The sequence below is a fragment of the Symphalangus syndactylus genome, chromosome 6 (assembly GCF_028878055.3).
Source record: "Symphalangus syndactylus isolate Jambi chromosome 6, NHGRI_mSymSyn1-v2.1_pri, whole genome shotgun sequence".
In the NCBI taxonomy this organism is placed as follows: domain Eukaryota; kingdom Metazoa; phylum Chordata; class Mammalia; order Primates; family Hylobatidae; genus Symphalangus; species Symphalangus syndactylus.
Window position 1 is genome coordinate 41,966,610 of NC_072428.2, and position 23,696 is coordinate 41,990,305.

At 46.2% G+C, this 23,696-nt stretch overlaps 1 protein-coding gene across 1 annotated transcript in view; it reads right to left on the reverse strand.

Annotated features, from left to right (window-relative positions):
* Positions 1–423: 423 nt before the first annotated feature.
* Positions 424–23,696, reverse strand: part of SPON1 (spondin 1) — a 309,159-nt gene continuing 285,886 nt past the window's right edge. The window contains exons 8-16 of the mRNA XM_055282345.2: positions 13,737–13,938; positions 12,659–12,799; positions 11,765–11,840; positions 10,567–10,749; positions 9,006–9,176; positions 8,759–8,926; positions 7,719–7,883; positions 5,473–5,736; positions 424–2,985 (exon numbers count right to left, since the gene is read on the reverse strand). Coding sequence (XP_055138320.1) covers positions 2,822–2,985; positions 5,473–5,736; positions 7,719–7,883; positions 8,759–8,926; positions 9,006–9,176; positions 10,567–10,749; positions 11,765–11,840; positions 12,659–12,799; positions 13,737–13,938 — 1,534 coding nt within the window. The 3' untranslated portion in view covers positions 424–2,821. The remainder of the gene's footprint in view (positions 2,986–5,472; positions 5,737–7,718; positions 7,884–8,758; positions 8,927–9,005; positions 9,177–10,566; positions 10,750–11,764; positions 11,841–12,658; positions 12,800–13,736; positions 13,939–23,696) is intronic.

A 23,696-nucleotide genomic window follows, 5' to 3' on the forward strand; every position in this document is an offset into this window, starting at 1 on the left:
GGGGAAGGTCAAAGGGGACATGGACGTGTTTGAAGAGGCAAAACCAAGGGGCATCCTGGCTTCATAACAGCCTACTCCCTTGGGAACAATTCTGTGAGACCTAATTCAGTCTAGAGAGAGAAATGCTTCACTACAATGGTACCAAGCCATTCATGAGGGATATGCCTGCATGACCCAAACCCTTCCCACTAGGCCCACCTCCCAACGCGGCCACCTTGGGGATCAAATTTCAAGCATGAGTTTTGGTGGGAACAAACTCAAGCTGTAGCACATTTTAGCCATGCACTTGACCTGGACTATTTCTGGAGAGCTATAGTTGTGTGAGAATGTGTAATGTACCCTTACTTCCTGGAGGGAGTACGTAGACTGAGTATCCCTAAAATATGTTCAATATGCAAAGTTCAAATTAAAAACAGCACAATGTTTATTTTTTCAGTTCTGGGTCTATAGAAGCCCAGGTTTATTCCCATTTGCTACAACAGATTCCCTTCAAATAAAATGCACTGGCAAGGTGACCAGTGAGTGACCCAATGTCTGGCTGGGAAATCTCTCTCTCAACTTCTTGCTTTTGAACCTAAAATGTGGATGTAAATTGGATCACAGCTTGTTTGGCATTGAAAAAAATATATACACAACAAACAATTACAACTTCTTTATATGGCAGTTTTTACTGGGTGTCTAATACTCTCTTTACTATCTCAAGTGGAAGTCCAAACAAATTTCATTTTTGTAGTAAAAAGTCTTTATTTCCAAAATGATTTGTTAGCCAAAAGAACTACAAACCACCTAACAAGACTTTGGTAAGAAAGACTTGATGCTTCTTTTATAAATTCCCCATTGCAAACAAACAATCCAACAAGAGTCATGTTACCCATTCTTAGCCATTAACCTGGTTTTAAGTCTCCAAAATCAGGAATTTTAAATGTACCCAACTGGGACCAAATACAAACATGAGACACTAAGGTGGCTTGTCCTTGGATTAGGAATCACCAGCTTAAGGAACTTTATCCTGGGTTGAGAGATAGCTTAGAACAACATTGCAAAAGTGGGCGCTTCTATATGAGGACTTTTTTTCCCCCCAAGTAGAAAATTAAATCGTGTTTCTTTATATTGTGCTTTTTTTAGGAGAAAGGAGTTCATTTAAGGATTTAAAACATGTTGGATACAAAAGTAGTTCAGAGATGTAATAATGGTCCCTCCAAGAACAAGGGAGCAAAAGCCCTATCTTTTATTGAAAATGATTGATGGAGATGGAGGACAATATAAAAAAGAACCTTCTGAACACTTACTTAGCTTAAAGACATGAAAGCCCCAGTGAGTTTTTATTGAATAGTCTCTCGTGTTAAAGTACATATTCAGGACTATACTATGTTGTATTTGGAAATATCCTGATGTGTTTGTTTAATACAAATTCTTAGTGTATTCAGAGCATTGTGTCTCACCAATGGCACACATTTGGATTAAGCAGTAATAAGGCCTATAAAAGAAATGAAACAATAGTTTTCAACAATAAATGCAGGAAGAAAAACTGCTGATGGACCCAACTGAGAAAATGTCCTTTTACACTATCCCTTGGTGGTCAGTCTCCCCGAATCTGGTGTGCTTATAATTGCTGGGAAGGCAGTGTAAACCTGTGGCCGTTGCTATGCATGTCTGGGAGGACCACAGCCCTGTTGTGGAGCACTGACAGGTTTGACTTTCCACCAGAATTGCTTGCTCAGCTTAATCCCATAATATTCCTTTCCCTTAGATTTTCTGTCTTGATAACTTTTTCTCTCTGCATATAAAATTTCGTGACTAAAATAACTTTAAAGTACAGAGATTGTATTTTGTTGAAGGAATGCCTTGGGGGGGGCTTTGGGCAGACTTAGCAAAATGTTTGTATAGCAAAAATGTTTTCTTGCTAAAAACTGACTTGTAGACCTGAAAGTCTAGATGTGTGTAGGAAGATTTTAAAATTCAGGCAAATTGGTCTCTAAAGAGAGACCAATTTTGCTTCCTTTGTCTTGGTTCCAATAAGGATTTAGTACCAAAAAGTTCAGAAGGCTGGCTTCCCAGAAGAATTGTGCATACTCCCCCGAACCCCCAAAAGCAAGGGAAAAATACACTCTAAACTTATTATTTATCTCAGGTGTAAAAACTAGTTACCTTACATTTAAATAAAGCAGCCATAATTTAATTTATTTATTTTTGTGGGGGGCATCAGGAACCAATATTAGGGGTGAGATAAATGTATTCCGAATTTCTCAGTGAAAGAACAAAAGCCACCCAACATCAATGCTCGTCTTCAAGTCTACCAGCTCTGTTTTTCCCCAGGAACTATTGATGACTGAGGAGACTTGAAAAGAGACCTAAAGTTCCACTAAGAAGAGATGGGCAAGCAATGGTTTCATCGAACAGGCCAAAGATGAGAATGTGGGGAATCTGCTCTCTTCATCTGAGAATGTTTCCTACCTGCCGCACCCTGGGACTCAGGCATAGAGTCACTTCCAAACATGGTTGCCTCTCCATGTGGAGGAGGTCAAGGTCTCCGTCCTGCCTGGCCAGGTGGAAGCTCCAGAGGGACATGTTTCAGTTTAGTACAAGGTGGCTGACACTACTCCTCTGCAGGAAGAGAGCTGGCTGGAGGTGAGGGCGCCCCACTCAGCCTGTACCTATCAGGAAGTATTCAGAAAGGATGTCCCTGGCATCCACAAGACTACTGGGCGAACCACACTGCAAAAATGAAAACTAGTGTACACAATTTATTGTCTTAAGCAAATAATCCAGCCGTTGGTGACTCTGGAATCTAGAGTGCAGCCCTGGGAAACTCGTACCCTTGCTAACAAGGATGAACGTTGCATGCTCTGATCTCCTTCTTGTCTTTGCAGCTGGTAAACTGGGAGCTTTTGAATCTCTTCTTTACAGTCATGTAACGTTCCTGAATTCCACCTCCGCACAGTTTGGTGCATTCTGACCAGGCCGTCCACGGGCGCATCCTACAACCTGAAAGCATGAGAATGCCTTGTTAGGCCTGCAGAAACTAGGGATGGAACAGGGATGCTGAATTCTAGTAGAACTGTGAAATGTGGTTGTCTGGGCTCATCCTCTGCTCAAGTATGTAATGATTTGGTTAGAGTCGTTATTAGGGACAGTTAGGTCATATGTGACTAATTGCAAAAAGTGGCCACAAATGCTCCATGATGGTTCTCATCAAAAGGCAGACTCTGTTTCTCCACCTCTTGAATCTGGGCTTGACAACATGATTTGCCATGGCCAATGGGACATGAGCAAAAACAGGCCTAAAAGCTGCTAGGACCCTTCTACTACCATGTAAGCAAGCCTGGCTAGACCACTGGAGAGACCACGTGCAGAGAAGCCCCAGCCATCTCATGAGGCCCCAGATATGCAGGTGAGGCTCGTCTGGCACAGTAGCCACATGAATGAGTCCAAACTAGACCCAAGAAGAACCATCCAGTGGACCCAGTTCACATCACTGATCCACAGAATCTTGCTAAGTGATTGTTTAAAAAGACTGTTTTGGGGTGGCTTATGCAGCAGCCATGCAAGGAACACTAAACCACTTTCTCTTATGCCTTACTCCCCAAGTACTTGGCTCCCAAATGCTAAGTATAGAGAAGTACAATTTTTGTTCTTCCTACTCAGCATAAACATGCTGCTCTCCAAGAAAACTTCCCTGACCCCAGAGATTAATTAGGTTAGATCTTTTGATTACTGCTTCCATAGCACTCTAGATTCCTCTTTTATAGAACCCACCACATTTATGGTTACGCATATTTGTTAACCACACTACAGCTAAGAGTCATGGAGGAATGTACCATACAACTATGTACCTGGCACATAGTAGGCTTTAATGAATGTTTGTTGACTGGCTGACTACCATGTAAAACAGACAGCACTTTGGTATGCAAACAAACAACTCCCTAATCATAAGGATCCTGAACCGTCAAGTAGCTCCTCACACTTTAAAAAGAAGAATGGGCCTTTAAAAATCAGAAAACTTGATGTACACGTTAATCTTCACTTTTTTACGTGGGTACCTTCAGCACTGAAGTCCCTGGCAGGCATTTTCTTTTTCTTCTGAAGTCCTGGAACTCTGAAGTTAAGCTGGAGTTTGGGGATGTATAATCTTTCTCTTGGGTTACCAATAAAACCTATCTGGCCTCTGTGTCTGCCATCTCCAAATTACTCAACACAGGTCTGATACAGTCACCCTCTTGCTTAAAACCACCTACAGAGTCAAGTCCCAAATCCTTGGTGGGCCACTGGCCTTTTGTGGTCTGGTCCCTGCCTTCCCAGCCTGGTTTCCTGCCTGCCTTGTCCTCTGTGCTTCATCTGCATCCCATTTATCACTTGGACCTGTCATGGTCTTTGGCATCTTTGTGCCTTTGTAATGACTATTCTTACTGCCTGGAATGTACTTTTTTTTTTTTTTATTTGAGACAGAGTTTCACTCTTGTTGTCTAGGCTGGAGTGCAATGGTGTGCTCTTGGCTCACTGCAACCTCTGCCTCCCCGGTTCAAGCGATTCTCCTGCTTCAGCCTCTTGAGTAGCTGGGATTACAGTTGTGCGCCACCATGCTCGGCTAATTTTTGTATTTTTAGTAGAGACGGGGTTTCACCATATTGGCCAGGCTGGTCTCAAACTCCTGACCTCAGGTGATCAGCCCACCTTGGCCTCCCAAGGTGCTGGGATTACAGGCATGAGCCACCGTGCCCGGCCTGGAATGTACTTTTCTAAGTGGCAAACTCCCAGGTTTTTCAAGACCCACTCTAGTTTTCCCTGCTCTGACACCTCCCTGAACGCCAGTCAATGTAAGATGCTCATTCCTTAGCTCCCTGAGCACTTGGTGCATTGTTCTATTAATTATTTGTCAGCTTGGATCAATATTATTTGGGGAAATAAAACTCAAGGCTGACATGACACTGCTGCTAAACTTCTGGTTAGCCTTGCAAAAAAAATAAAGTCTCAGGCCACGGCTGCCTTGTCTGAGCCACACCCTTAAAATGGAAGACGATGTGTTCTGGGAGGTTCTCAGGAACATTCCCTAAATGACGAACAAGACTCCTTTGACACATCTGTATCATTTTCCCTCTTTGCAAGGAGTGAATGGTGTTGCTAAGTCATAACTGACTTTGAGCAAAGTTGGACACATTATTGGTTTTATATGTGTGTAGAAAGAAGGAACTGTGTAATTCCTAAAGATTCTTTGCTTAAAAATTTATTTTTGGCAGATAATTAGGTTATCTAAATGTTCTTTGATAAAGGACCCTCCCACCGCCAATCTCCTTTATAAATTATGCTTGCTCAATATTTGGGAACAAACTTGGATCTAAAGAATCAAAATGTGGCCTGAAGACTCCAGAAGATGCAGACTCTCCTGGACTTTTTTTTTTAAACAGGTCCAAGACAGCCCAGTGCAGAGCCCTGCCTGTCCTGGAGACCACCTAGGCTGACACTTGGGGGCCATACCTGGGAACTGCTCCCCTTCAGACTCTTCCTTCAACTGCTCGCTCCGCCGGCTCTCTCGGGCCTCCCTCCAGCGTAGCTTCTGGATGGATGGGTTTCGAAGGCATTTCCGGATGCGGCACTTTTTTCGCTGTACAGTCTCTGGGCAGGGTGCACCTCCAAATTGAGGCTCCATTTGGATCATTCGGGTTCGAATCACGTGGCCTTTCCCACATGACTTGTTACATTCTGACCACTGGGACCACTCGGTGAGCTCACAGTCAATGGCTGGCAAGACATAGATGGGCATGAGTGTATCACATGTCTGAAACAAGATATGGTCACACTCTCCTTTGAACATCTCAACAAGCCTATGAGGAATGCAAAGCAGGTGCTGTGTCAGGCTTATTTTACAGAAGAAACTGAGGCTCCAAAGAGGCAGGCTGACTTCATCCAGCCCATGTGGTTGGTAAGCAGCAGAGGCAGGATTGATGCCAGGTCATCACCCATTCTATGCTCCCTCTGTAACTCAAGAAGGCTTTGGAGGACTTTCAAGATGTGTTCAGAGCCTCTTGCCCTGCTCTGTGAACTCCTAGAATATTGTCAGATCAGCCTCAAGTATAGAACAGCCTCCCACAGTCCCAAACTCACTGGTGATATTTTTTCAGAGCAAGGCCAACAAGCCCCCTGCTGCTCTTTGGAGAGAACAAGTCAACAAGCTAAAGGTGGCTGACCCTTGTGGACCAATACCAAGGACATTGTGATTCTCACACACCCTGGCAGCTTTTCATTCCCAGCATCATCCTGTGTTCTATATATGGTGGTCTACGCAAAAAACACAGGAGCCAGAAATGGGACATTCAGTAGAGAAGAGGGTCAGGAGCAAGTGGTGCTTTATGGTTTCTCGAGATCAAGTAAATTCTTACTAAGCCAGAATTCTCATAAATGTGAAGGGAAAATAACACATCAGTTTGACTGTCAGGATGTGTCCCAGGGAGGTAAATTATTCCAAGCTCTCTGTTGGCCTTGCAAGGCTAAAGTCAGGATGGACTTAGATGTCCTCATTTAGTTCAACAGTTTCAGTTCTTTTGTCCCACCTTTGGAAGCTCAGGCACCTTTCTTATATGCAAAATGGGGATCATGGTATTTTTTTTCATTAGGTTGTAAGGATTAAATGAGATGCTCCCAGCCCTGTAAGTGCTCCATAAATTTTCATTTTCTTCTCCCTTCCTTCAGTACCCTGTGGATATAAAGCTTTTAAGTAAGTCAGGCATTCTAAGTCAGAAGGCTATGGGGCCCCAACTCTGGTGAGCTGGTCTGAACCATGGGCCAATCTTTGTTATTGAAAACCCCAGGCTTTCTCTAGTGGATGGTCCAAGTTACCTCCACCTGTGGCTGAGTCTCCTAAAACAACCCAGGAGCTGGAGCGTGGAGCAGGGATTAAGGCCTATCCTTGCCATGTCCAGTGCTCACACTTTGGACCAATTACTCGGTTTCATTCTCAGAGCAACCTAGGAAGTATTTCCTGCTATTTTACAGACGGAGAAACTGAGGAACAGAGGTGCTGAGTCATCGGCTGAAGGTCACTAGCTAGGGGAGGGAGGATGAACGACTGCAAGTGTATGCTGGAGGGGGCCAGAGCCACAGCCAGTGTGCCTGCCCTTTCACCACCCAAAAGAGCAGCTCTTGGAAGACCAGCCAAGGAAACTGGCATGCTCTGCTTGGGGATTAGTCCCATGTAATAGAAACAGCTGATCGCAGAGATTTTGGAAAACAGGACTGGGAGTGGAGTGGAGTGGGGTGGGGTGAGCTTTTGAGAACTTGGCTTGTTTTCTTGCTGGTTTTACCAGTCTGCAGGAGTCATTGATTTAATGTCCAGCCTCTGGTCATGGGGAATTAAAATGGTCACAGGGAGAATATAATTAAAATGCTTGGAAAATCCATGGGTCAGGCAAGCCCATAATTGTTGGGGGAGAGGAGGGAAAGAACTAAGGTTATTGAACCTTGTGCTGTTTTTCATATGTGTCTCTCATTTAGACTTCACAGGAACCTTAACTTTGGGTATTTTGTAGACGGTAGTGGGATTCTCACTTTACTAATGAAATTGACTGCAGTGTTTAAGTAACTGCAAACACTGAAAGCCAAACCCCAAACTCTTCCCCAGCAAACCGTTTTATTCTAGGATCTAGCAGTATTAGCACTGGCTGGTTCAGAGCTCCCTGGACTCAGGAACATAGAAGTGATGGGCTTTGAGGAGCTCCAGGACTTACGGCATTCGGGGAGCATGCACTTCTCCACCTGCTCCAGATCCTCATTGCAGTCTCCAAGTTCTGCCAGAGACTTGAGCATCCGCTGTCGGGTTCGCATGCCCTTCCCGCAGGTCACGCTGCAGTCACTCCACTCGGACCATGGGGACAGCAAGCATGGGATGGTGTCTAGATCAAGAACCAGGTTTGCCACTGTGAACAGGTTCCTTTTGTTTTCTTTGATCTCCCTGACCCCACAGTGTTCCATACCCAGTCCCCTGCTTTGGCCCCTGGAATAAAGTGGAATTGGCCCATGGATTCAAATAAGAGTGAATTCTATGGAGCAAGAAGTGGCTCAGCAGCCTACTGCTCTTCTTGTCACTCTCTTTCATCTCCCCGCTGACCCCCCAGGTGGTTATGACATGAGGGTAGCAATATGACCACATAAGTCCCTACTGGAAATGCCACTGAGGCTCTTAGGGTCTTCCTAGAGACAGAAACATCCCACACTCGCTAAGAATCAGGCACTAAAGGAGAGGCTCAGGGATGCATTTTTGGACACTGTGGTCCTGAATTCCCTAGAATGTGTATGTACTTGTGTGCCTGTATACGTCTGCATACTAATGTGTGGGCAGGCCCATATGCATTTGTGCACAGAGCAGGGGAGGTCATGCTTTATGGGATCAGCCAAGTCCAATGTACAACAGGAGTGGGCTGGACCTGGGTAGTGTATGTCCCACCTAAATGTATTGGCCCTCCTCCCCACCACTGCAAGAAAGACACTCCTATTAAACACAGCTGCAGGTGAATTCTATCCAGAGGCCACCAGTTTGCCACCCCAGCATTGCTTAGAATGTCCGCCAATGGAGGTTACTCTCTCTGGGTCTGGTTGATGTCTACACATCTATGGCTCTCATCTGGCTCCCAGCAGTGCCCGGCAAGGACCATGGGCCATGCTTTCCTCCTGCTCAGCCTCCGACCTTTATGGTGGTAATAGTGGATGCCATGGCCGTCCACGCCTGTCCCCGGTGGCCTCCTCCAAGCCCACCCCCGCTCTCACTCACGGCACTCTGGCATCATGCACTTCTCCGCCTGGGACGTCTCGGCTTTGCACATGGAGCCATCTGCGGGGCTCATCTTGATCATGCGGTGCCGCTTCTTCATGCCCATGCCGCAGGTGGCGCTGCACTCGTCCCACTCGCCCCACTCGGTCATCAGGCAGCTGCTGGGAGCTGGGGAGGCCGGCGGCATTGGAGTCGCACCTGCTGCCTCCCCGACCTGCTTGCCCGCCCGCCCGGGGCCCCCACTCACAGCACTCCTCGTTGACCGTGCACTTCTCCGTTTCCTCAGTGGGCAGCGTGCACACGGAGCCGTCCTCCGGGAACTGCTTCACATACCTCTCCCGGGACCTCATGCCCGTGCCGCAGGAGATGCTGCAGGGCGACCAGGTGATCCACTCGGACATGGTGCAGGTGGAGCCGTCTGCAACACACCGAGTGAACGCTGCAGCAGTGCACGGGTGGCAGGGGCGCCCGCCAGGCCGCGCGGTGGGAACTTCCCGCCAGCGGGAATCAAAAGGAGTCAGGCAGTTGAGGTTGTCAGCACACCTAAGAGGTCTAAATCCTTAAACCGGCAAAGTTCTCTAAGAGGAAATGCCTCTTTTCCAGGTGCATGGGACACTCAGAATTACTCCTTATCTCATGAAAATACATTTGAAAGACGCTTGTATGGAAAGGGCGGTGTTTAAAAAATGTACACACATATATCTATGATAAGATATAATTTAATCTACATATAATTTAAGATAAATCATAATCCATTTGTATGAGGAACACTCCTTCTCTGTGGAGGGGGAGGTTAAGGACCTCAGCTCCTCAGCTTAGACAGCTCCCCAGTCCCAGCCCCAAGAAAGAGGCTTCGATGTTGACAGGTCAGTCCCAGCTTTCCTCCTGCCTGTTTGTAGGAATGACTTGTCTATGGGAGGGTTTACTTCCCTCCAAAGTGCTTATTGTGGGCAAAATGAGCTAGCAATAAACCATTGTGAAAGTGCAATGCTGGGAGAGGTGTTTAAGAGCCTCCCTCTAGGCAGAGCCAAGGAATTAATGACCTGCATGGGATAAACTTGCTTTCTTTATCCTCAGCTTGGAAGTGGTTTTTTTCCCTGCCATACACCAGTCCAGCCTATACAGTGCCTTCCCATTGCCTTATTGCATCCTGTAAGATCAGGGCAGAGTAGCGTAGATCTATCAGGCAGAGAAAGGGGTCATGGCTTGGGAAGCAGATAGCTGACCTTTGCACAGCAATCAGCTTAGTGCAATCTTGAAGCTTGAGCCATCATGATATAGGTGTTGCAAGATTATACTTAAAGCCTGACCTTTGCATTGCTGCAAATAGAGAGACTGAGAATTTCTGCAATCAGCCCAAAGGTCCTGACACAAAGAAGTGAGAGTGCTCTGACTCACGCTGAGGTGGAACACAGATGAGGGGCCGTAAATGACAGAATTGGGGCAATGGATCTACATTCAATCTGGGCTGACCTGTTAACAGTCTCCTTAAGAAGAGATTGGAGTTAAGGCCCAGAAGCAGGCTATGTGTTATCTGTAACTTGTCATAAGATGTATCTATGTTTCTTAGCTCTTCAGTAAAAGAAGGGGGGGGTGGTCAATCTCAAGAATTCCTTTGATGTCATGAGAGAGGTTCTGTGTTCAGAGCCCTCAAGACACTGTTGCAGATAAGAGTTTGCCCAAGGTGGACCCCACTGACATCTACTGTCAGGGTCCTTGTGCCCTCACCAGGGACACTGTCACTGCTAGGCAGACCCTCCCTTCCTGAACTCCTGCCAGCCCCTGGCTGGTCTGGGCTGTCTCCTCACCTTCATCGCTGCAGCCAGGGCCCATGCAGGGCTGGAAGTCCTGGGTGTCGGGGCAGGGGACGCTGAGGTCCAGCTGTGCCTTCAACATGCGCTGTCGCATCCTTTTGCCTTTGTCGCAGGTGGAGGAGCTGCAGGCGGACCATGGGGACCAGTTGGAGTAGATGCAGGTTTCAGGGGTGTCATCTGGAAAGAATGTTTGACGTGTTTTCCCTGGGAGCCTATGGGAGCTGCCACTGGCCCTCTCCCCATACCAGCTCATCTGGGGACCAGAAAAGCCATGCTGCCAGCCTGGCCTCAGTGAGCCTGTGTGCTCCTGGGATGGAAGCAGCCATCCATTTCCCTTTAAAGATGATAGTTTAACATCTTGCTAATAAATATCTAAATAAGCAGAATGATTCTTATTATCCCTTCCTCTCAACACATGAACGTCTTCTCATTTTCAGTCCCTCATCTTGGCAGTTTCCACACACATGCAGGCTCACTGTAGGTAATTTTGAAAAGCTCAAGGCTTGTTTTCATGCCATGGCTTCATCTTCCCAATGATCCCATACACAGTTGTCATGGTAAGAATAAGAGCAGCTGCTATTCATTGAGTACTTATCATGTACCAGCACCATTCTAAGAGCCTTACATGTTTTATCCCATTTAATTCTCACAACTGTTTGAAGCAGGTTCTTTTATTATCCCCATTTGACTGTTGAGGAAACTGAGATAGAAAGGTTAGCTTCTTGCCCAAGATCACATATCTACTGAGAGTCCAGGTTGTCTGGCTCCAGATCCCATAAGAAAGCTTGAGCTTGAACCATGACTGTGTCGCTCCCTCCTGATTGTAGGATCTGGGCCTTTCTTTGCTTGCTGGGAAAGTGAATGCATCCACACCTACCTCATAGGCTGGCCTGAGAATCGAAGCAGAGAGTGGTCTGAATCCTGCGAAGCCCATTCAAATGAGATTTACATGATTGTTTTAAAGGCCTGATGTTGTTGAGTGTATATTCTGATGTCATATCTTCACCAATTCCCTTATGCTTTGTGCCTACCTTGGCCTTGTTTTTGATTATTTCTTGAGGAGAAATCCTCAGAGATAGGATTACCAAGTCAAAACACATGGTTTATGGTTCTTAAAACAGGTTAACAAATTGCTTTCTTAAAGGGTTATGACGATTTATATTGCCACCTGCAACAAAAGAAAACAACGTACCTTCATCTTTCTCTTCTGGAGCCAGGTCAGCTACAATATCATCGACATTGTCAGGTACAATATTGCATTGTTCCCCCTGCAAAAGGAATTTTACTTGGAGGGCTCACATGAGAGAAAGAAGGGAATGTGTAGGGGGAAGATGAAAGAGGACTAAAATCTAATGCCCATTCTGTATACAAATCGTATGCCATGGCAAAGTTCTGGGCCAACATTTACAATATGCCTGAGAAAGAAATGCCAAGAAAGCAGGAATGGCTAACCAGGGATGATAAATACATAACTTGGGTACCACCACTCCCCAGTTCCTGGCCCATGGCAGATATTAGTAATCAATTACAAAACTCACAATGAAAGCAATTTGCCTGGATCAAATTGTTCATTTGAGCACTGGGCCTCACTGCTGAGTTAATTTTGCTCATTTTTTTTTTTTGAGATGGAGTTTCGCTCTTGTCACCCAGGCTGGAGCGCAGTGGCACAATCTTGGCTCACTGTAACCTCCACCTCTAGGGTTCAAGTAATTTTCCTGCCTTAGCCTCATGAGTAGCTGGAATTACAGGTCCCAGCCACCATGCCTGGCCAATTTTTGTATTTTTAGTAGAGATGGGGTTTCACCATGTTGGCCAGGCTGGTCTTGAATTCCTGACCTCAGGTGATCTGCCCACCTCAGCCTCCTCCCAAAGGGCTGGGATCACAGGCATGGGCTACCATGCCTGGCCTGCTTATTTTCATCTTATGAAATAATTTGCATGTTAGAAACCAGGGGAGGCCCAGGAATTCCATATCCTGAGGTGCCTTCTGCCAGCGACTCCATGATTCTAGAGCAGAAAGGCGTTCAATCTCCCTGGCACTCCTACCGGGAAGGGTTGATGCCAAGAGTGGGTTCTAACCCAGTACCTTCCGTGCGATTCTCTCGATGACAACTCTGGCTACTTGAGTGATGGACCCACCCTCTGGATCATAGAAAGGACTCTGAGGATGGTCCAGGCTGGTCAGGGGCCGGATTTTCTCCTGGGGAATGGTGGGTTTGTTGGGTGACTGCAAGAAAACATACAGAGGTAGAGAGTAAGAAATAAAATTGGGAAAACCCACAAAAGCCATTTGTTATACGGATCAGAGCAAAGTCCTTGATAGGAATTTAACAAGTGTAACTACTATTTGTATTTATGGAATTGTGTTCATGCCACATACTGTGCTGGGAAATTTCTAGAACTATATTTTAAAATTCTTCCATGTACATGGTAGGATTGTGCTAAGATGAAGAAGCCAAGTTTCAGAGAGGCCATCCCAGCTAGGAAATGGCTGAGCCAGGTTGGCCTGAATCCCAAACTCTTTCTAATAGACCAGGCATTGGAAAACTTTTTTCTGTAAAGGGTCAGGTGCTAAATATTTTAGACTTTGTGAACCATATTGTGTCTGTTGCTAATATTCAACTCAGCTGTGGTAGTGGGAAAACAGCCGCAGATAATATGTACTTGGAGGAATGTAACTGGCTTTGAAAACTTTATTGACAAATCACATCGTAGGGCAGATTTGTCTTCCAAACCATAGTTTGCAGATGTCTGTTCTAGATTGTTCTCCCATTGGTTTTCTGATGGCTCCAGATTTCAATGCAATTGATCATATCAGAGAAATATGACATTCAGGACAGAATGCAAACTCCTTAGCCCAGCTGTCCAGAAACCTTCGCTCTTGCCATCGTGGCTTTGGAATGCTGTCCCCTGCTCACCTGGGAACTGCTCTTTAGCAGTTCCCTCTCTGTGCTCTCCTGGCCACTGCACAGACAGTTCCCAGAGCCCAAATTACACCATATGTGATGATGACACCATGCCGGCCTCCCCAGCCAGACTGAAAGTTCACCTAGGACAGAGCCTGGGACAGATCCCCTCTGTGTCCAGGACACTCAGGAAGGGGCTGGGCAAGGAGAAGGTGGTGGGGAAGTTTGCCACTCACCACTCCAGGCACACACACACACCTCATAGGTCACCCCACTGTCAGTGCCAGCGTCCCAGGGAATCAGGTCTTGCACAACCTTCTGGACCCAGCCACATTCCTTGGTGCACAGATCTTCTGCAGATAAGCCTACGTTCCAGTCGGGACTAGGGCCCATCATGGTCAGGAAGGACATTAAATGGCGTGTTCTGTCCACGGAAAATTCAGCTGAAGGTGCTGCTCTCCTGGAAACGAAATACAGAGACCATTATATTAGAGTTCTGGGGGTTGGTCCTCACTCTGAGGGAAATCTGCCTGGATTATGAAGAATGAGAGGGACAGAGAGTATTCACATTCGTGGTCTCCCACTGAACTCTGCCTTTGGCCACTGTGGGTTTATACCCTTCTCTGTCCTGAGCCCATCCATTGAACAAATGTGGAGAGAACCATATACTACCACCCTGTCCAGTTTCTCTTTTTTTCTTTCAGAGACAGAGTCTTGCTCTGTCACCCAGGCTGGAGTGCAGTGGTGTGATCATGGCTCACTGTTGCCTCAAACTTCTGGGCTCAAGTGATCCTTGCACCTCAACCTGCCATCAGAGGGGTCATCTCCCCCAGCTTCCTGTTTCTATTGCCCTCAGAAGGCTGCCGATAGCAGGCACTGTCCAGCGCCAGACTGTACCCATCAGCTCACAGCTGGGAAGCAGGGACCAGCTGTAGAGTCAGAGACCTTTGGCCGACACCCCCGGTTGCTGGGAATAACATCCTGAGTCTAAGCTATCAGAGGCCACTCTTCAACCTCTATCTCTTTGTGTCACTCAGATTCTCAGGAGTGGCTGGGACCATGTGAGATACATGGCAGCAACCACTCAGAGTGGCTGGAAAGGAGTCACATTCGCAGAGCACACAGCGGGTGGCAGTCCCATATTATTTCATTTTCCCCTCATGACAATCCTGTGGGGTTAGAATTATTATCCTGTCTCATAGGGAGGACATGAAAGTGAATAAGTGGTTAATGAACTAACAGACACAGCTAGGAGGGGGCTGAGGCTTGAAGGCAGCTTGGCCTGACTCTGCACCCCCAGGCTGCTAATCATGGGGAATCCTTGGCCAGAGACCAACTGTTCTGTTCAGTCCAGCTGGCAGCTGGTCTGCCTCAGCTGTCTGGAAGTCCCTGTGCCCTCTGTTGGGACCAGCTGCTTCTGGCTGCCCTCACCTGGCACCAGAAAGCAATGACTGCAGACCTGACTGAGGCCTGGGGAACTGGGCCCCTTGGGCTCTGGTATCACCTCTTACAGCTGTGTGTCCCTGGGCAGATTATCAAACCTTTCTACATCTGTGTCCAAATCTTTAAAATGGTGATCACATATGTCTACTCCAAAGGGTTCTTGTGAATTTCGAATGAGCTAGCTTGCAGACAGTATTTAGCTCAGTGCCTGGCCCTAGAGCTCTTATTACCATTAGTGTTACTGAGAGAAGCACCGTAGGGTCGTATGGAGATCAGAAAGGGGACAGATGGGAGGAAAAGACTTCCTGAGTGGACTTTCCATTTTAGCCTGATGCCAGTCTAGGTTCTGGCACAGGAGTGGAGAAGAACCTGGCCTGAGCCCTGGCTTTGGCATCCATCGATTGATAAGGTCCTGGTGCTGCCTCCCATGCACCCCCTCCCTTATCCCACCCTACCTGCTACCTAACAAGCTCCCTGGGCCCTGACAGGCCAGCCTAGTTGCAGGTTAGCTGCAGGTTCCACTTGTACTTGCATCTATTGAGCAAGCCCTTCAGTGATTGGAAAAGTGTGGTCCTTGGACTAGCAGCATCAGCAACCTCTAGGAACTTGTTAGAAATACAGATTCTTGAGCCCCACCCTAGATTTGCTGAATTAGAGACTTGGGGTAGGACCCAGCAATTTGTTTTAATAATCCCTCCAGATTTTAATACACCTCAAGCTTGAGAATGCTGGGCCCACTCATCTTTCAAGCCTCAGGTCATGTCACCTCTTCCAGCAGCCTTTCTGACTGCCTTTGGCTGAGGCAAATACATAGCACTGGATTCCCACACTCTGCGCAGGTCTTGCCTTCAGCTGAGGCAAGTACATAGCGCTGGATTCCCACATTCTGTGGTCTCCATAGCCAGACCCCATGAATGTAATCACTTCCTCACTGTTTCCTCTCCCCAACTTAGACCGGGAGTTCCTTGAAGGAACTCTGTGTTTCATAGCTGCACCCCAGGACCTAGGTGTCCAGTGGACCTAGGTGTCCGGTGAACAAATATGCGTATGATGACTTGAGCTCCTCCACTTCCTAGCTTTAGATCTTGGGCAAGTTGCTCACCCTCTTCAAGTCTCAATATCTTCATCTAGCAATATATACCTGCAGTGTTGCTGTCAGGATCAAATGAGATGCTTTATTAGGAAGTACTTGTAAACTGCTAAAGTATTGCAATGACATCATCAGCTACTTAGGCACAAATCAGGGGATTTAATTTCCTTTTCCCACGTGTGCATTTTCTGGCATGTAGGTCAGTGATTTTAGCAGCTTCTTTAAAGACCTGGTTCACACAAGGATTGCAGTCTATGGAGGTGTGGCATTACCTCGCCTAGGGACTCATAGGACAGGGTTCTGGTCTGCCTTCTAGTAACTGCTGAGCAGAGAGCACTGGCACCTGGGTGCAGCTGTCCTCTGGGGTGGTCCAGCAGTCCCCTGGGAGGCAGGTTTCCTCTTCCATTGTCATAGAGACTGATCGCTCCATCTATTGCCTTCCTGTCTTCCTAAGTATGTGATTTGGGGCCAGATTAGTCATTCATATCCTGTACCCCATGGGTGACTATTCACAATGACAATCTAAGGGGACAAAACCAGTTCTAATCCAGAGCTATAGAAACCAAACCAACTGCTGCCCTAACACATTACCCTGAAACCTGCCCAGCCAATGGGTGTAACCATCTGAGACCAAGGCCTTGTGGAAATCATTCTCAGTAAATGCATTTTGGCCCAATCTGTTGTATCCAAATCTGTAGCTGAAGCGAGGTACCTTCCAGACCCTGGTAAGTGTTTCAAGGTGTGGGAAACGTGGGGCAGCCAATTCCTGACCATGAGGTCACATGACTGACTTATCTTGGGTGATAGAGTAAATCTGGATCTATAAGGGCCTGAGAACAATTTTCTAGCATCTTCAGATATGCCCTGCAGCTTTCTCTTATCCTTGACTGGAGAATCCCTCCTTGACCCCATTTATGTAACACTTCCTGGAGGAGGTATTTCCTGACTTCTCCCCAAATTGCTTAGAACTCCTATTCTACCTCCCCATAGCATGCTGAACTCATTCTTGCTTTGGAATTTTTTGTTAATATCTGCCTTTCCCATCAGGTTCCAATAGAGTGAGGACCATTTCTGCTGTGTTCATAGCTATATCCCAATGTCTGGCTTAGAATTTGGCATACCGTGGATTCTTTTCAAATGTTTGTTGAAGTAAATGAATTAATCTAAGGAATGAACATGGAGCTCTTGTACTTTCTTTGACCTTCAAATTTAATTAAGCATCACTTCAAAGTATTTACTCTATAATAAAAAATAATGAAATGAATAAGAAGCTATATGAGTTTTCCTTAGAAAATGCTAGGTAGGACTGGAGTGCTTTAATTTGTACAAACTGTCATAAAAATTTTTATGCTTTTGTATATGCCATGTCTTCCAAGATATATTTTGTTAATTTGGTTTCATCTTTCTACCTGGGACTTAGATTTGTATCCATTTTCTAGCAGAGAGTTGATCTAGCCATACCATATACCAGAGGATATGATAAAGCATGACAGACAAAATAGCGTGATATTCAGATAAGATAGAAATATAAATCAGCAACACAGACTGGAGATCCCAGAAACTATAGATAAGGACTATACAAAATAGGCTTTTCAAATTAGGGGGAAAGAAAAGATTGTGCAATAAGTGGGGTTTGGCTAAGTTAATTGTAATAAAAAAAGTACTGGATTCACATTTAATATATACCACACAAGAAAAAAAAAAACAGACCCAGAGTCAAATAGAAAATAACCAGATCATAGAAAAAAATAAGCTTTCAGATCTATTAGAGAAATATTAATTTTTTCAACTTTGAAACAATAAAAGCAATTATAAAGAAAAGAATTGAATTATCTATCAATGAAAACCTTCTGTAAAATGAAAACAGCAGTACTGAATTGGAGAGAAAAATGACATGCTGGCAAAAAATGTCTCCACTGAGTGTGACTGACAAAGTGTTAATATCTATATTATGTACAGAGTTAATCCAAATATGTAGAAAAAGACAATGATCCCACTAGATAAAGAAAAGTTATGAACAGACAATTCACATCAGATATGAAGACCCAGAGAAATGTTTCCTTTTTCTACATTTGGAGAGGCAGCATGGTGTGGAGGAAAGAACCCAGGGCATTGGTGACAGTCAGAGCTGGATTCCAATCAGCTGTTCATTTAATAGCTATGTGATGGGGGCTTCTACCTCACCTTTCTTTGCAGTTACTACATCTGCCAAATGGGAGCATCATCATCCTACCCCAAGGTTTTATTGTGAGAAAATTGCTTATCATTGTGAGGGACACATAACAGGGCTTGGTAGAGGCTGATTTTCTTCTCATTCAACTTTTCCAAACAAAATGTTCCAAAACACCATAAAAGAGGTAAGAAAGGATTTTGATACTGCTCCTAGAGACTTACCATCCCCTCCTAAATTACAGATCCACACCAGTGAGACTCAGGAGGGTTTCCTAAAACACTCATATGCTGTGTTCCGTCTCTCATCCTGAGTTTTCAATAATCTGAATTTTCAGAGTTGCAAAAACTCAATCTGGCCACGAGAGGGCGCCCAAGCCATTCACTAGGCTGAAGTTCTGCAGGGGTGTTTGTGGAGAAAGGTTTGAGGGAGGTTCCTGCAACGTTGGAAAACGCTGTGTTTATAACCAGGAGGCATCTAGGACTGCAGGTCCATCTGGACGCTTAGATCTACCACCTGCTTCTCTGTCCAAGGCCCATCTTCCTGTAGCATCCCGAGGACATCGATAGACCTGAGCAGGTGTTGCAGGAGGCAGGGAGAGCACTGACTCTTTCGGCCCAATTTAAGAGAAATCTCTGGCCTCCTGGGGAGCATGGCTTTGGATTTCTGGAGAAGGTGACCATGTCTCTACTCCACTGGCCTCACAAACACGACCTCTGTCTAATCAATGTTAATCCGGCAGAGTGACTGGGAATAATTTAAGGTGGTGACAGTGGTTTGCAGGATTCATTTTAAGAAAGGAAATAAAAGTTATTTGTAAAAGTTCCAGTAATTCTTAGCATTCAGATGCAATTGGAGGAAATGGATGATGGACATTCAGAATTGATTTGTAGGAAATCTGGGCATTTTCTACTTAGGCACCGGAGGAACTAGGAAAGGATGTGGGTTTTGTTCAGAGTCTGCCTTTCCTGTCTCTACCTGCACCCTGGGCTGTCGGAGCCACAGCTTGATTTATTGAGCTAAACAAGTCAGCAGCTAATTTGCTCATTCATGGCTGTCCTTTGAGAAGTGGTCCTGGGGATAAAGATGCAGATCATTGAAAAACAAGTCAGTTTCAACGGGCAGGACCTTGCAAAGTAGGTCACCCTGGCTTTCCACTGGGCCGAGGGAGGCTGGAATCCCATTAACCTCAATCAGGCAGGCTCAGCAAAGAGAGGCAAGGCTGTTTCTGCAAAACAAAACTTGGCTGCATGTAGGCTTCCTAATTTGACTTCCTAATGAGATTTGGAAGAGGAAAGGGGAGACTGGGGTATGGGAAAATCAAAGGAAAATTCCTTTCCCTTAACAAGCCAGTAGCGCGGAGTGCAGAGGTTTTGGGTGTTTGGGAGGTCTGAGTGTTTGCCATCAATTAATTTTGTTCCACTGGGGCCTCGGGAAGTCTGAGGGGTAGGTGAAATGTGGGAAGGTGTCCCAAAATATTCATTTCAGTTTTTCGGAAAGTCTCTCCCATCTTAAAAAAGAAAAAGAAAGTGCTCCTTTGACTCTTTCATCCCTTTGGAGCCAGGTTCTCTTCTTTCATAGCAAACTTCACAGTTTCTTGCCCTGAGTTCCAGAGCTATCTAGCCAACCATGTGCGTAACACCGCTAACTGGAAATCTTGAATACATCTTAACCACTTACATTTAGAACTGATCCCATGATCTTTCCCACTGAACTTCATCTAACGTTTTCAGCCTTGTGAGTGGCTTCACCAACTCCTTCCTTATGCCAGCCAGACAGATGGGAAACATCTTGACTGCTCTTTCTCCGCCTCCTTATTCCACCTATCGCCACAGCCTGTTGATTTTACCTCCTACGTGCCTCACACATCTCTGTACCTCTCTCCTTTTCCACCACCACCACCATCCTAGTGAAGTCACAGTTAATTCTCTCCGGTTTTCTGCAGTAGCCCCCCTCACTGGGCTCCCGCATCTACCCTTTCACACAGGGGCCAGAGTGCTGTTATGGCTTTTTATTTTTTAATGCAAATATGATCATGTCATCCTTTTGCTTAAAACCTTTCAATGGTTTATCATTCTTATTTGAGACAGGGTCTCACTCTGTCACCCAGGCTGGAGTGCATGGCTCACTGCAGCCTCAACCTCTTCGGCTAAAGTGATCCTCCTGCCTCAGTCTCCCAGGTAGCTGAGACCACAGGCCACCTGCCTGGTTAATTTTTTAAATTTTTTGTAGAGATGGGGGTCTTGCTTTGTTGCCCAGGCTGTTCTCAAACTCCTGGGCTCGAGTGAGCCTCCTGCCTCCACCTCCCAAAATATCAAGATTACAGGTGTGAGCCACTGCACCTGGTCTTACTCATTACTTTTAATGCAAAAATTCAAATAAAAAATTTCAAATGTTACATGGCTTGGCCCCACACCAAACTCATCTTTGATTTCTGGATCTAGTTAGACCAAAGTCTTTTAGTGCCTTAGACATACTCTACTCCCTCTTCATACAGGGCCTTTGCAGATACATGATGGTCTCTCCAGATTTTCTAAAATGTTCTGCCCTTGGTTTTCTTCTTTGCTTAGTTAACTCCTACTGCTTCCTTAGATCTTAGCTTCATTGCCTTTTTAGGGGGAAGCTATCTCTAACCCCCAGGCACTCTCATGGCACTTTATGCCTTTCCTTCATAGACATGTCACATTTATTTTTGTCATCATTTAGTAAATATCTGTCCCCACTGAACTGTAATCTCCATAAGGAACTGTGCTGTGCTCACCACAGTTGCCCTAAGCACCTTTCACAGGACTTTTTTTGGGGACCCCCCTATCAAGGATGTTTCAATCCTCCTTGATAGGATATAGGGTAAGTGAAAGTAAGATTTTGTTTGTTTTGGGGTAGGTGTGAGACCATTTGGTGTGGTCACACTGTTAATTTCATGCCAATCAGAAGGCTCATTGGCAGGTATATATGTCTTGATTAATTTAAACATGGGAAAATGAATGAATTGTTACTTAATTGGAAGGATCGTGTTATAGTGAAAAGCACAGGCATTAGAATCAGCCGGGTACTGTTGGCATTCTATATCCACCCTTGCTGTCATATGACCTCTGAGTCTCAGTTTGGTCATTGGTAAAATGGACATTGCAATACCTACCTCATGGTTATTAGGATTAAAAGGGATAATAAATGTCAGTGCCTACTTGGGCCCAAGGGGATGCTGAAGGTGAAAGGACTGCTCTCTCTGTCCTCTCTCCCTCCCTTCCTATCTCTTTCCTGAATATGCTTTGATTTGTAGTTTACATCTTTCTAAGCTCAGGCTCCTCAAGAGAAAACTGGTATATTTTTATACACCTTAATGGTATATTTTTATACACCTTAATGGTGTAAAAATTGGTACCCACAAACTCTCCCCACCCCTACCTGCCTTTGATCCCCTGCCCACTTAGAGGACCAGAAGTGAGGGGTTCTTCACACATAGGTTCTGGGAGCCAAGGAACTGGGAGAATCTGAAGAGACAGCAGAGTAAGGAGATTCAGGGTGACCCGATTGGTAACTGATGTTAATTATGCAAAGGGCACCGAGGGCTTTTGTGAATTCACATCGTTGTTTTTTGGTAGGACAGGGATGAGACGGGCAAAGGTGCACCTGCCAGGAGAGTGCCCCGGGCAGGCCCTGCCTCGTGTTGCTTCTCCTTGGAGGGCAAGGCATTTCCTGGGCTGGGTGGGTTTTCTCCTGCCCTGGTGTGAGCTTCCTTAGGGAGGATCCAGAGCAAGGCTTAGAGCTCACAGCAGGCTAGAAAAGGCCTCCATGCAGCCAGCTGGGCTGCCCTGGGCCAGCTGTCTGAGTGCTAGTCCCTCTTTCCCTCCTCGGGCCTCCACTCAGAGCCTCAGCTCCACCCAAGCCTGGGCCAGTCCTGACCAGGGCAAGGAACGCCTTCCAGGCGCAGCCCCATGTCCCTCCTGCACACAGCAGGAGTGAGTTCTGCCCCTGCTCTGGGGCTCCAGAGCCATTCCTCACCCTAACGTTTACCCCCTTGGACTATACAAGATTGCCATGATGACATTATATTTTATATATTCAGGTTATATGGTGCTGCCTGGACTTGTGCAAAGGGAAGACCTGGGGTGGCCCAACTTTGTCTGTTGTCTGTCTCCTCTCTGGCTGAGTGTTCCAGAGAGCTAGGACTGCATGTGCAGGGCTGGCGCACAGTAGGGGATGAGCCATTAGTTTGCCAAATGGTTAAATGAGCAGGTATCAGGTGCCTCGCCATAGCTTCCCTGCTCCCAGCCAGTCAGCTATGAGCATTCCTCCTCCCACACTCCCGCTGCTCTATCCTGGGGTGTCTTCCTTTTGAATGTCCAGCACTTTCCTCCCTTCCTATCCTGTGGATTTCGCCTTTTCTCCCACTGAGCAGCATCTCACACATTCCTCACGTTGTTGCTGTCTTCAATATCGGTGTTAATAGATGTAGACTACTCCCTAGAGGGGCTGGCCAAGGCTTCTTCAGAAACCATCTTCTTGGGGTCAGTCGGGAGCTTCTTCTGCTCCAGGCCTTGCATCTTTAAAGGATGAGCAGAATCAAGGCTTGTTTGAGGAAATGCCCAGGATTCGGGGTAGCCTGCATGAGGTGCAGTGTGGGGAGGACAGGAGATGAACCCTGACGTGTGTTCCACCCACCTGTGCACGCTAAACTAAGGAGTGTGGACTTGATCTTGAGACTAAGCGAGGTCACAGAGGGATGAAGAAGGAGAGGACACAACAGATTTGGATTTTTTTGTTGTGATTGAGACAGAGTCTTACTCCCATCACCTAGGCTGGAGTGCAGTGGCGCGATCATGGCTCACTGCTACTTGACTCCCTGGGCCCGGGTGATGCTCCTACTTCAGCCTCCTGAGTAGGTGGGACTACAGGCATGCGCCACCACACCCAGCTAGTTTTTTGTATTTTTGGTAGAAGCAGGGTTTCACCATGTTGCCCAGGCTGGGTGGAGGATTTGGATTCTTTTTTTTTTTTGAGACGGATTCTCACTCTGTCACCAGGCTGGAGTGCAGTGGTGCGATCTCAGCTCACTGTAACCTCCGATTCCCTGGTTCAAGTGATTCTTCTGCCTCAGCCTCCCGAGTAGCTGGGATTACAGACATGTGCCACCATGCCCAGCTAATTTTTGTATTTTTAGTAGATACTGGGTTTCACCATGTGGGCCAGCATGGTCTCGATCTCCTGACCTCGTGATCTGCCTGCCTTGGCTTCCTAAAATGCTGGGATCACAGCATGAGCCACTGCGCCCGGCCAAGATTTGGATTCTTAAAAGATCACTCTAGTAACTGTGGATGAGGAATTGGGCTGAGGGAGACTACAGCAAAGGAAAGAGGTGATGTGGTCCAGGTGAGAAAGGGTGATGGCTTGAAGGAAGGGGAGGAGAACAGCCAATAAGGACTGATTTGTAAGCTGCTCAGAAGGCAGAATCCACAGGGCTTCAAGACTCACTGTACTTTCAGTATTTCTCCACATGGAGAACAGCAGGTTTGTT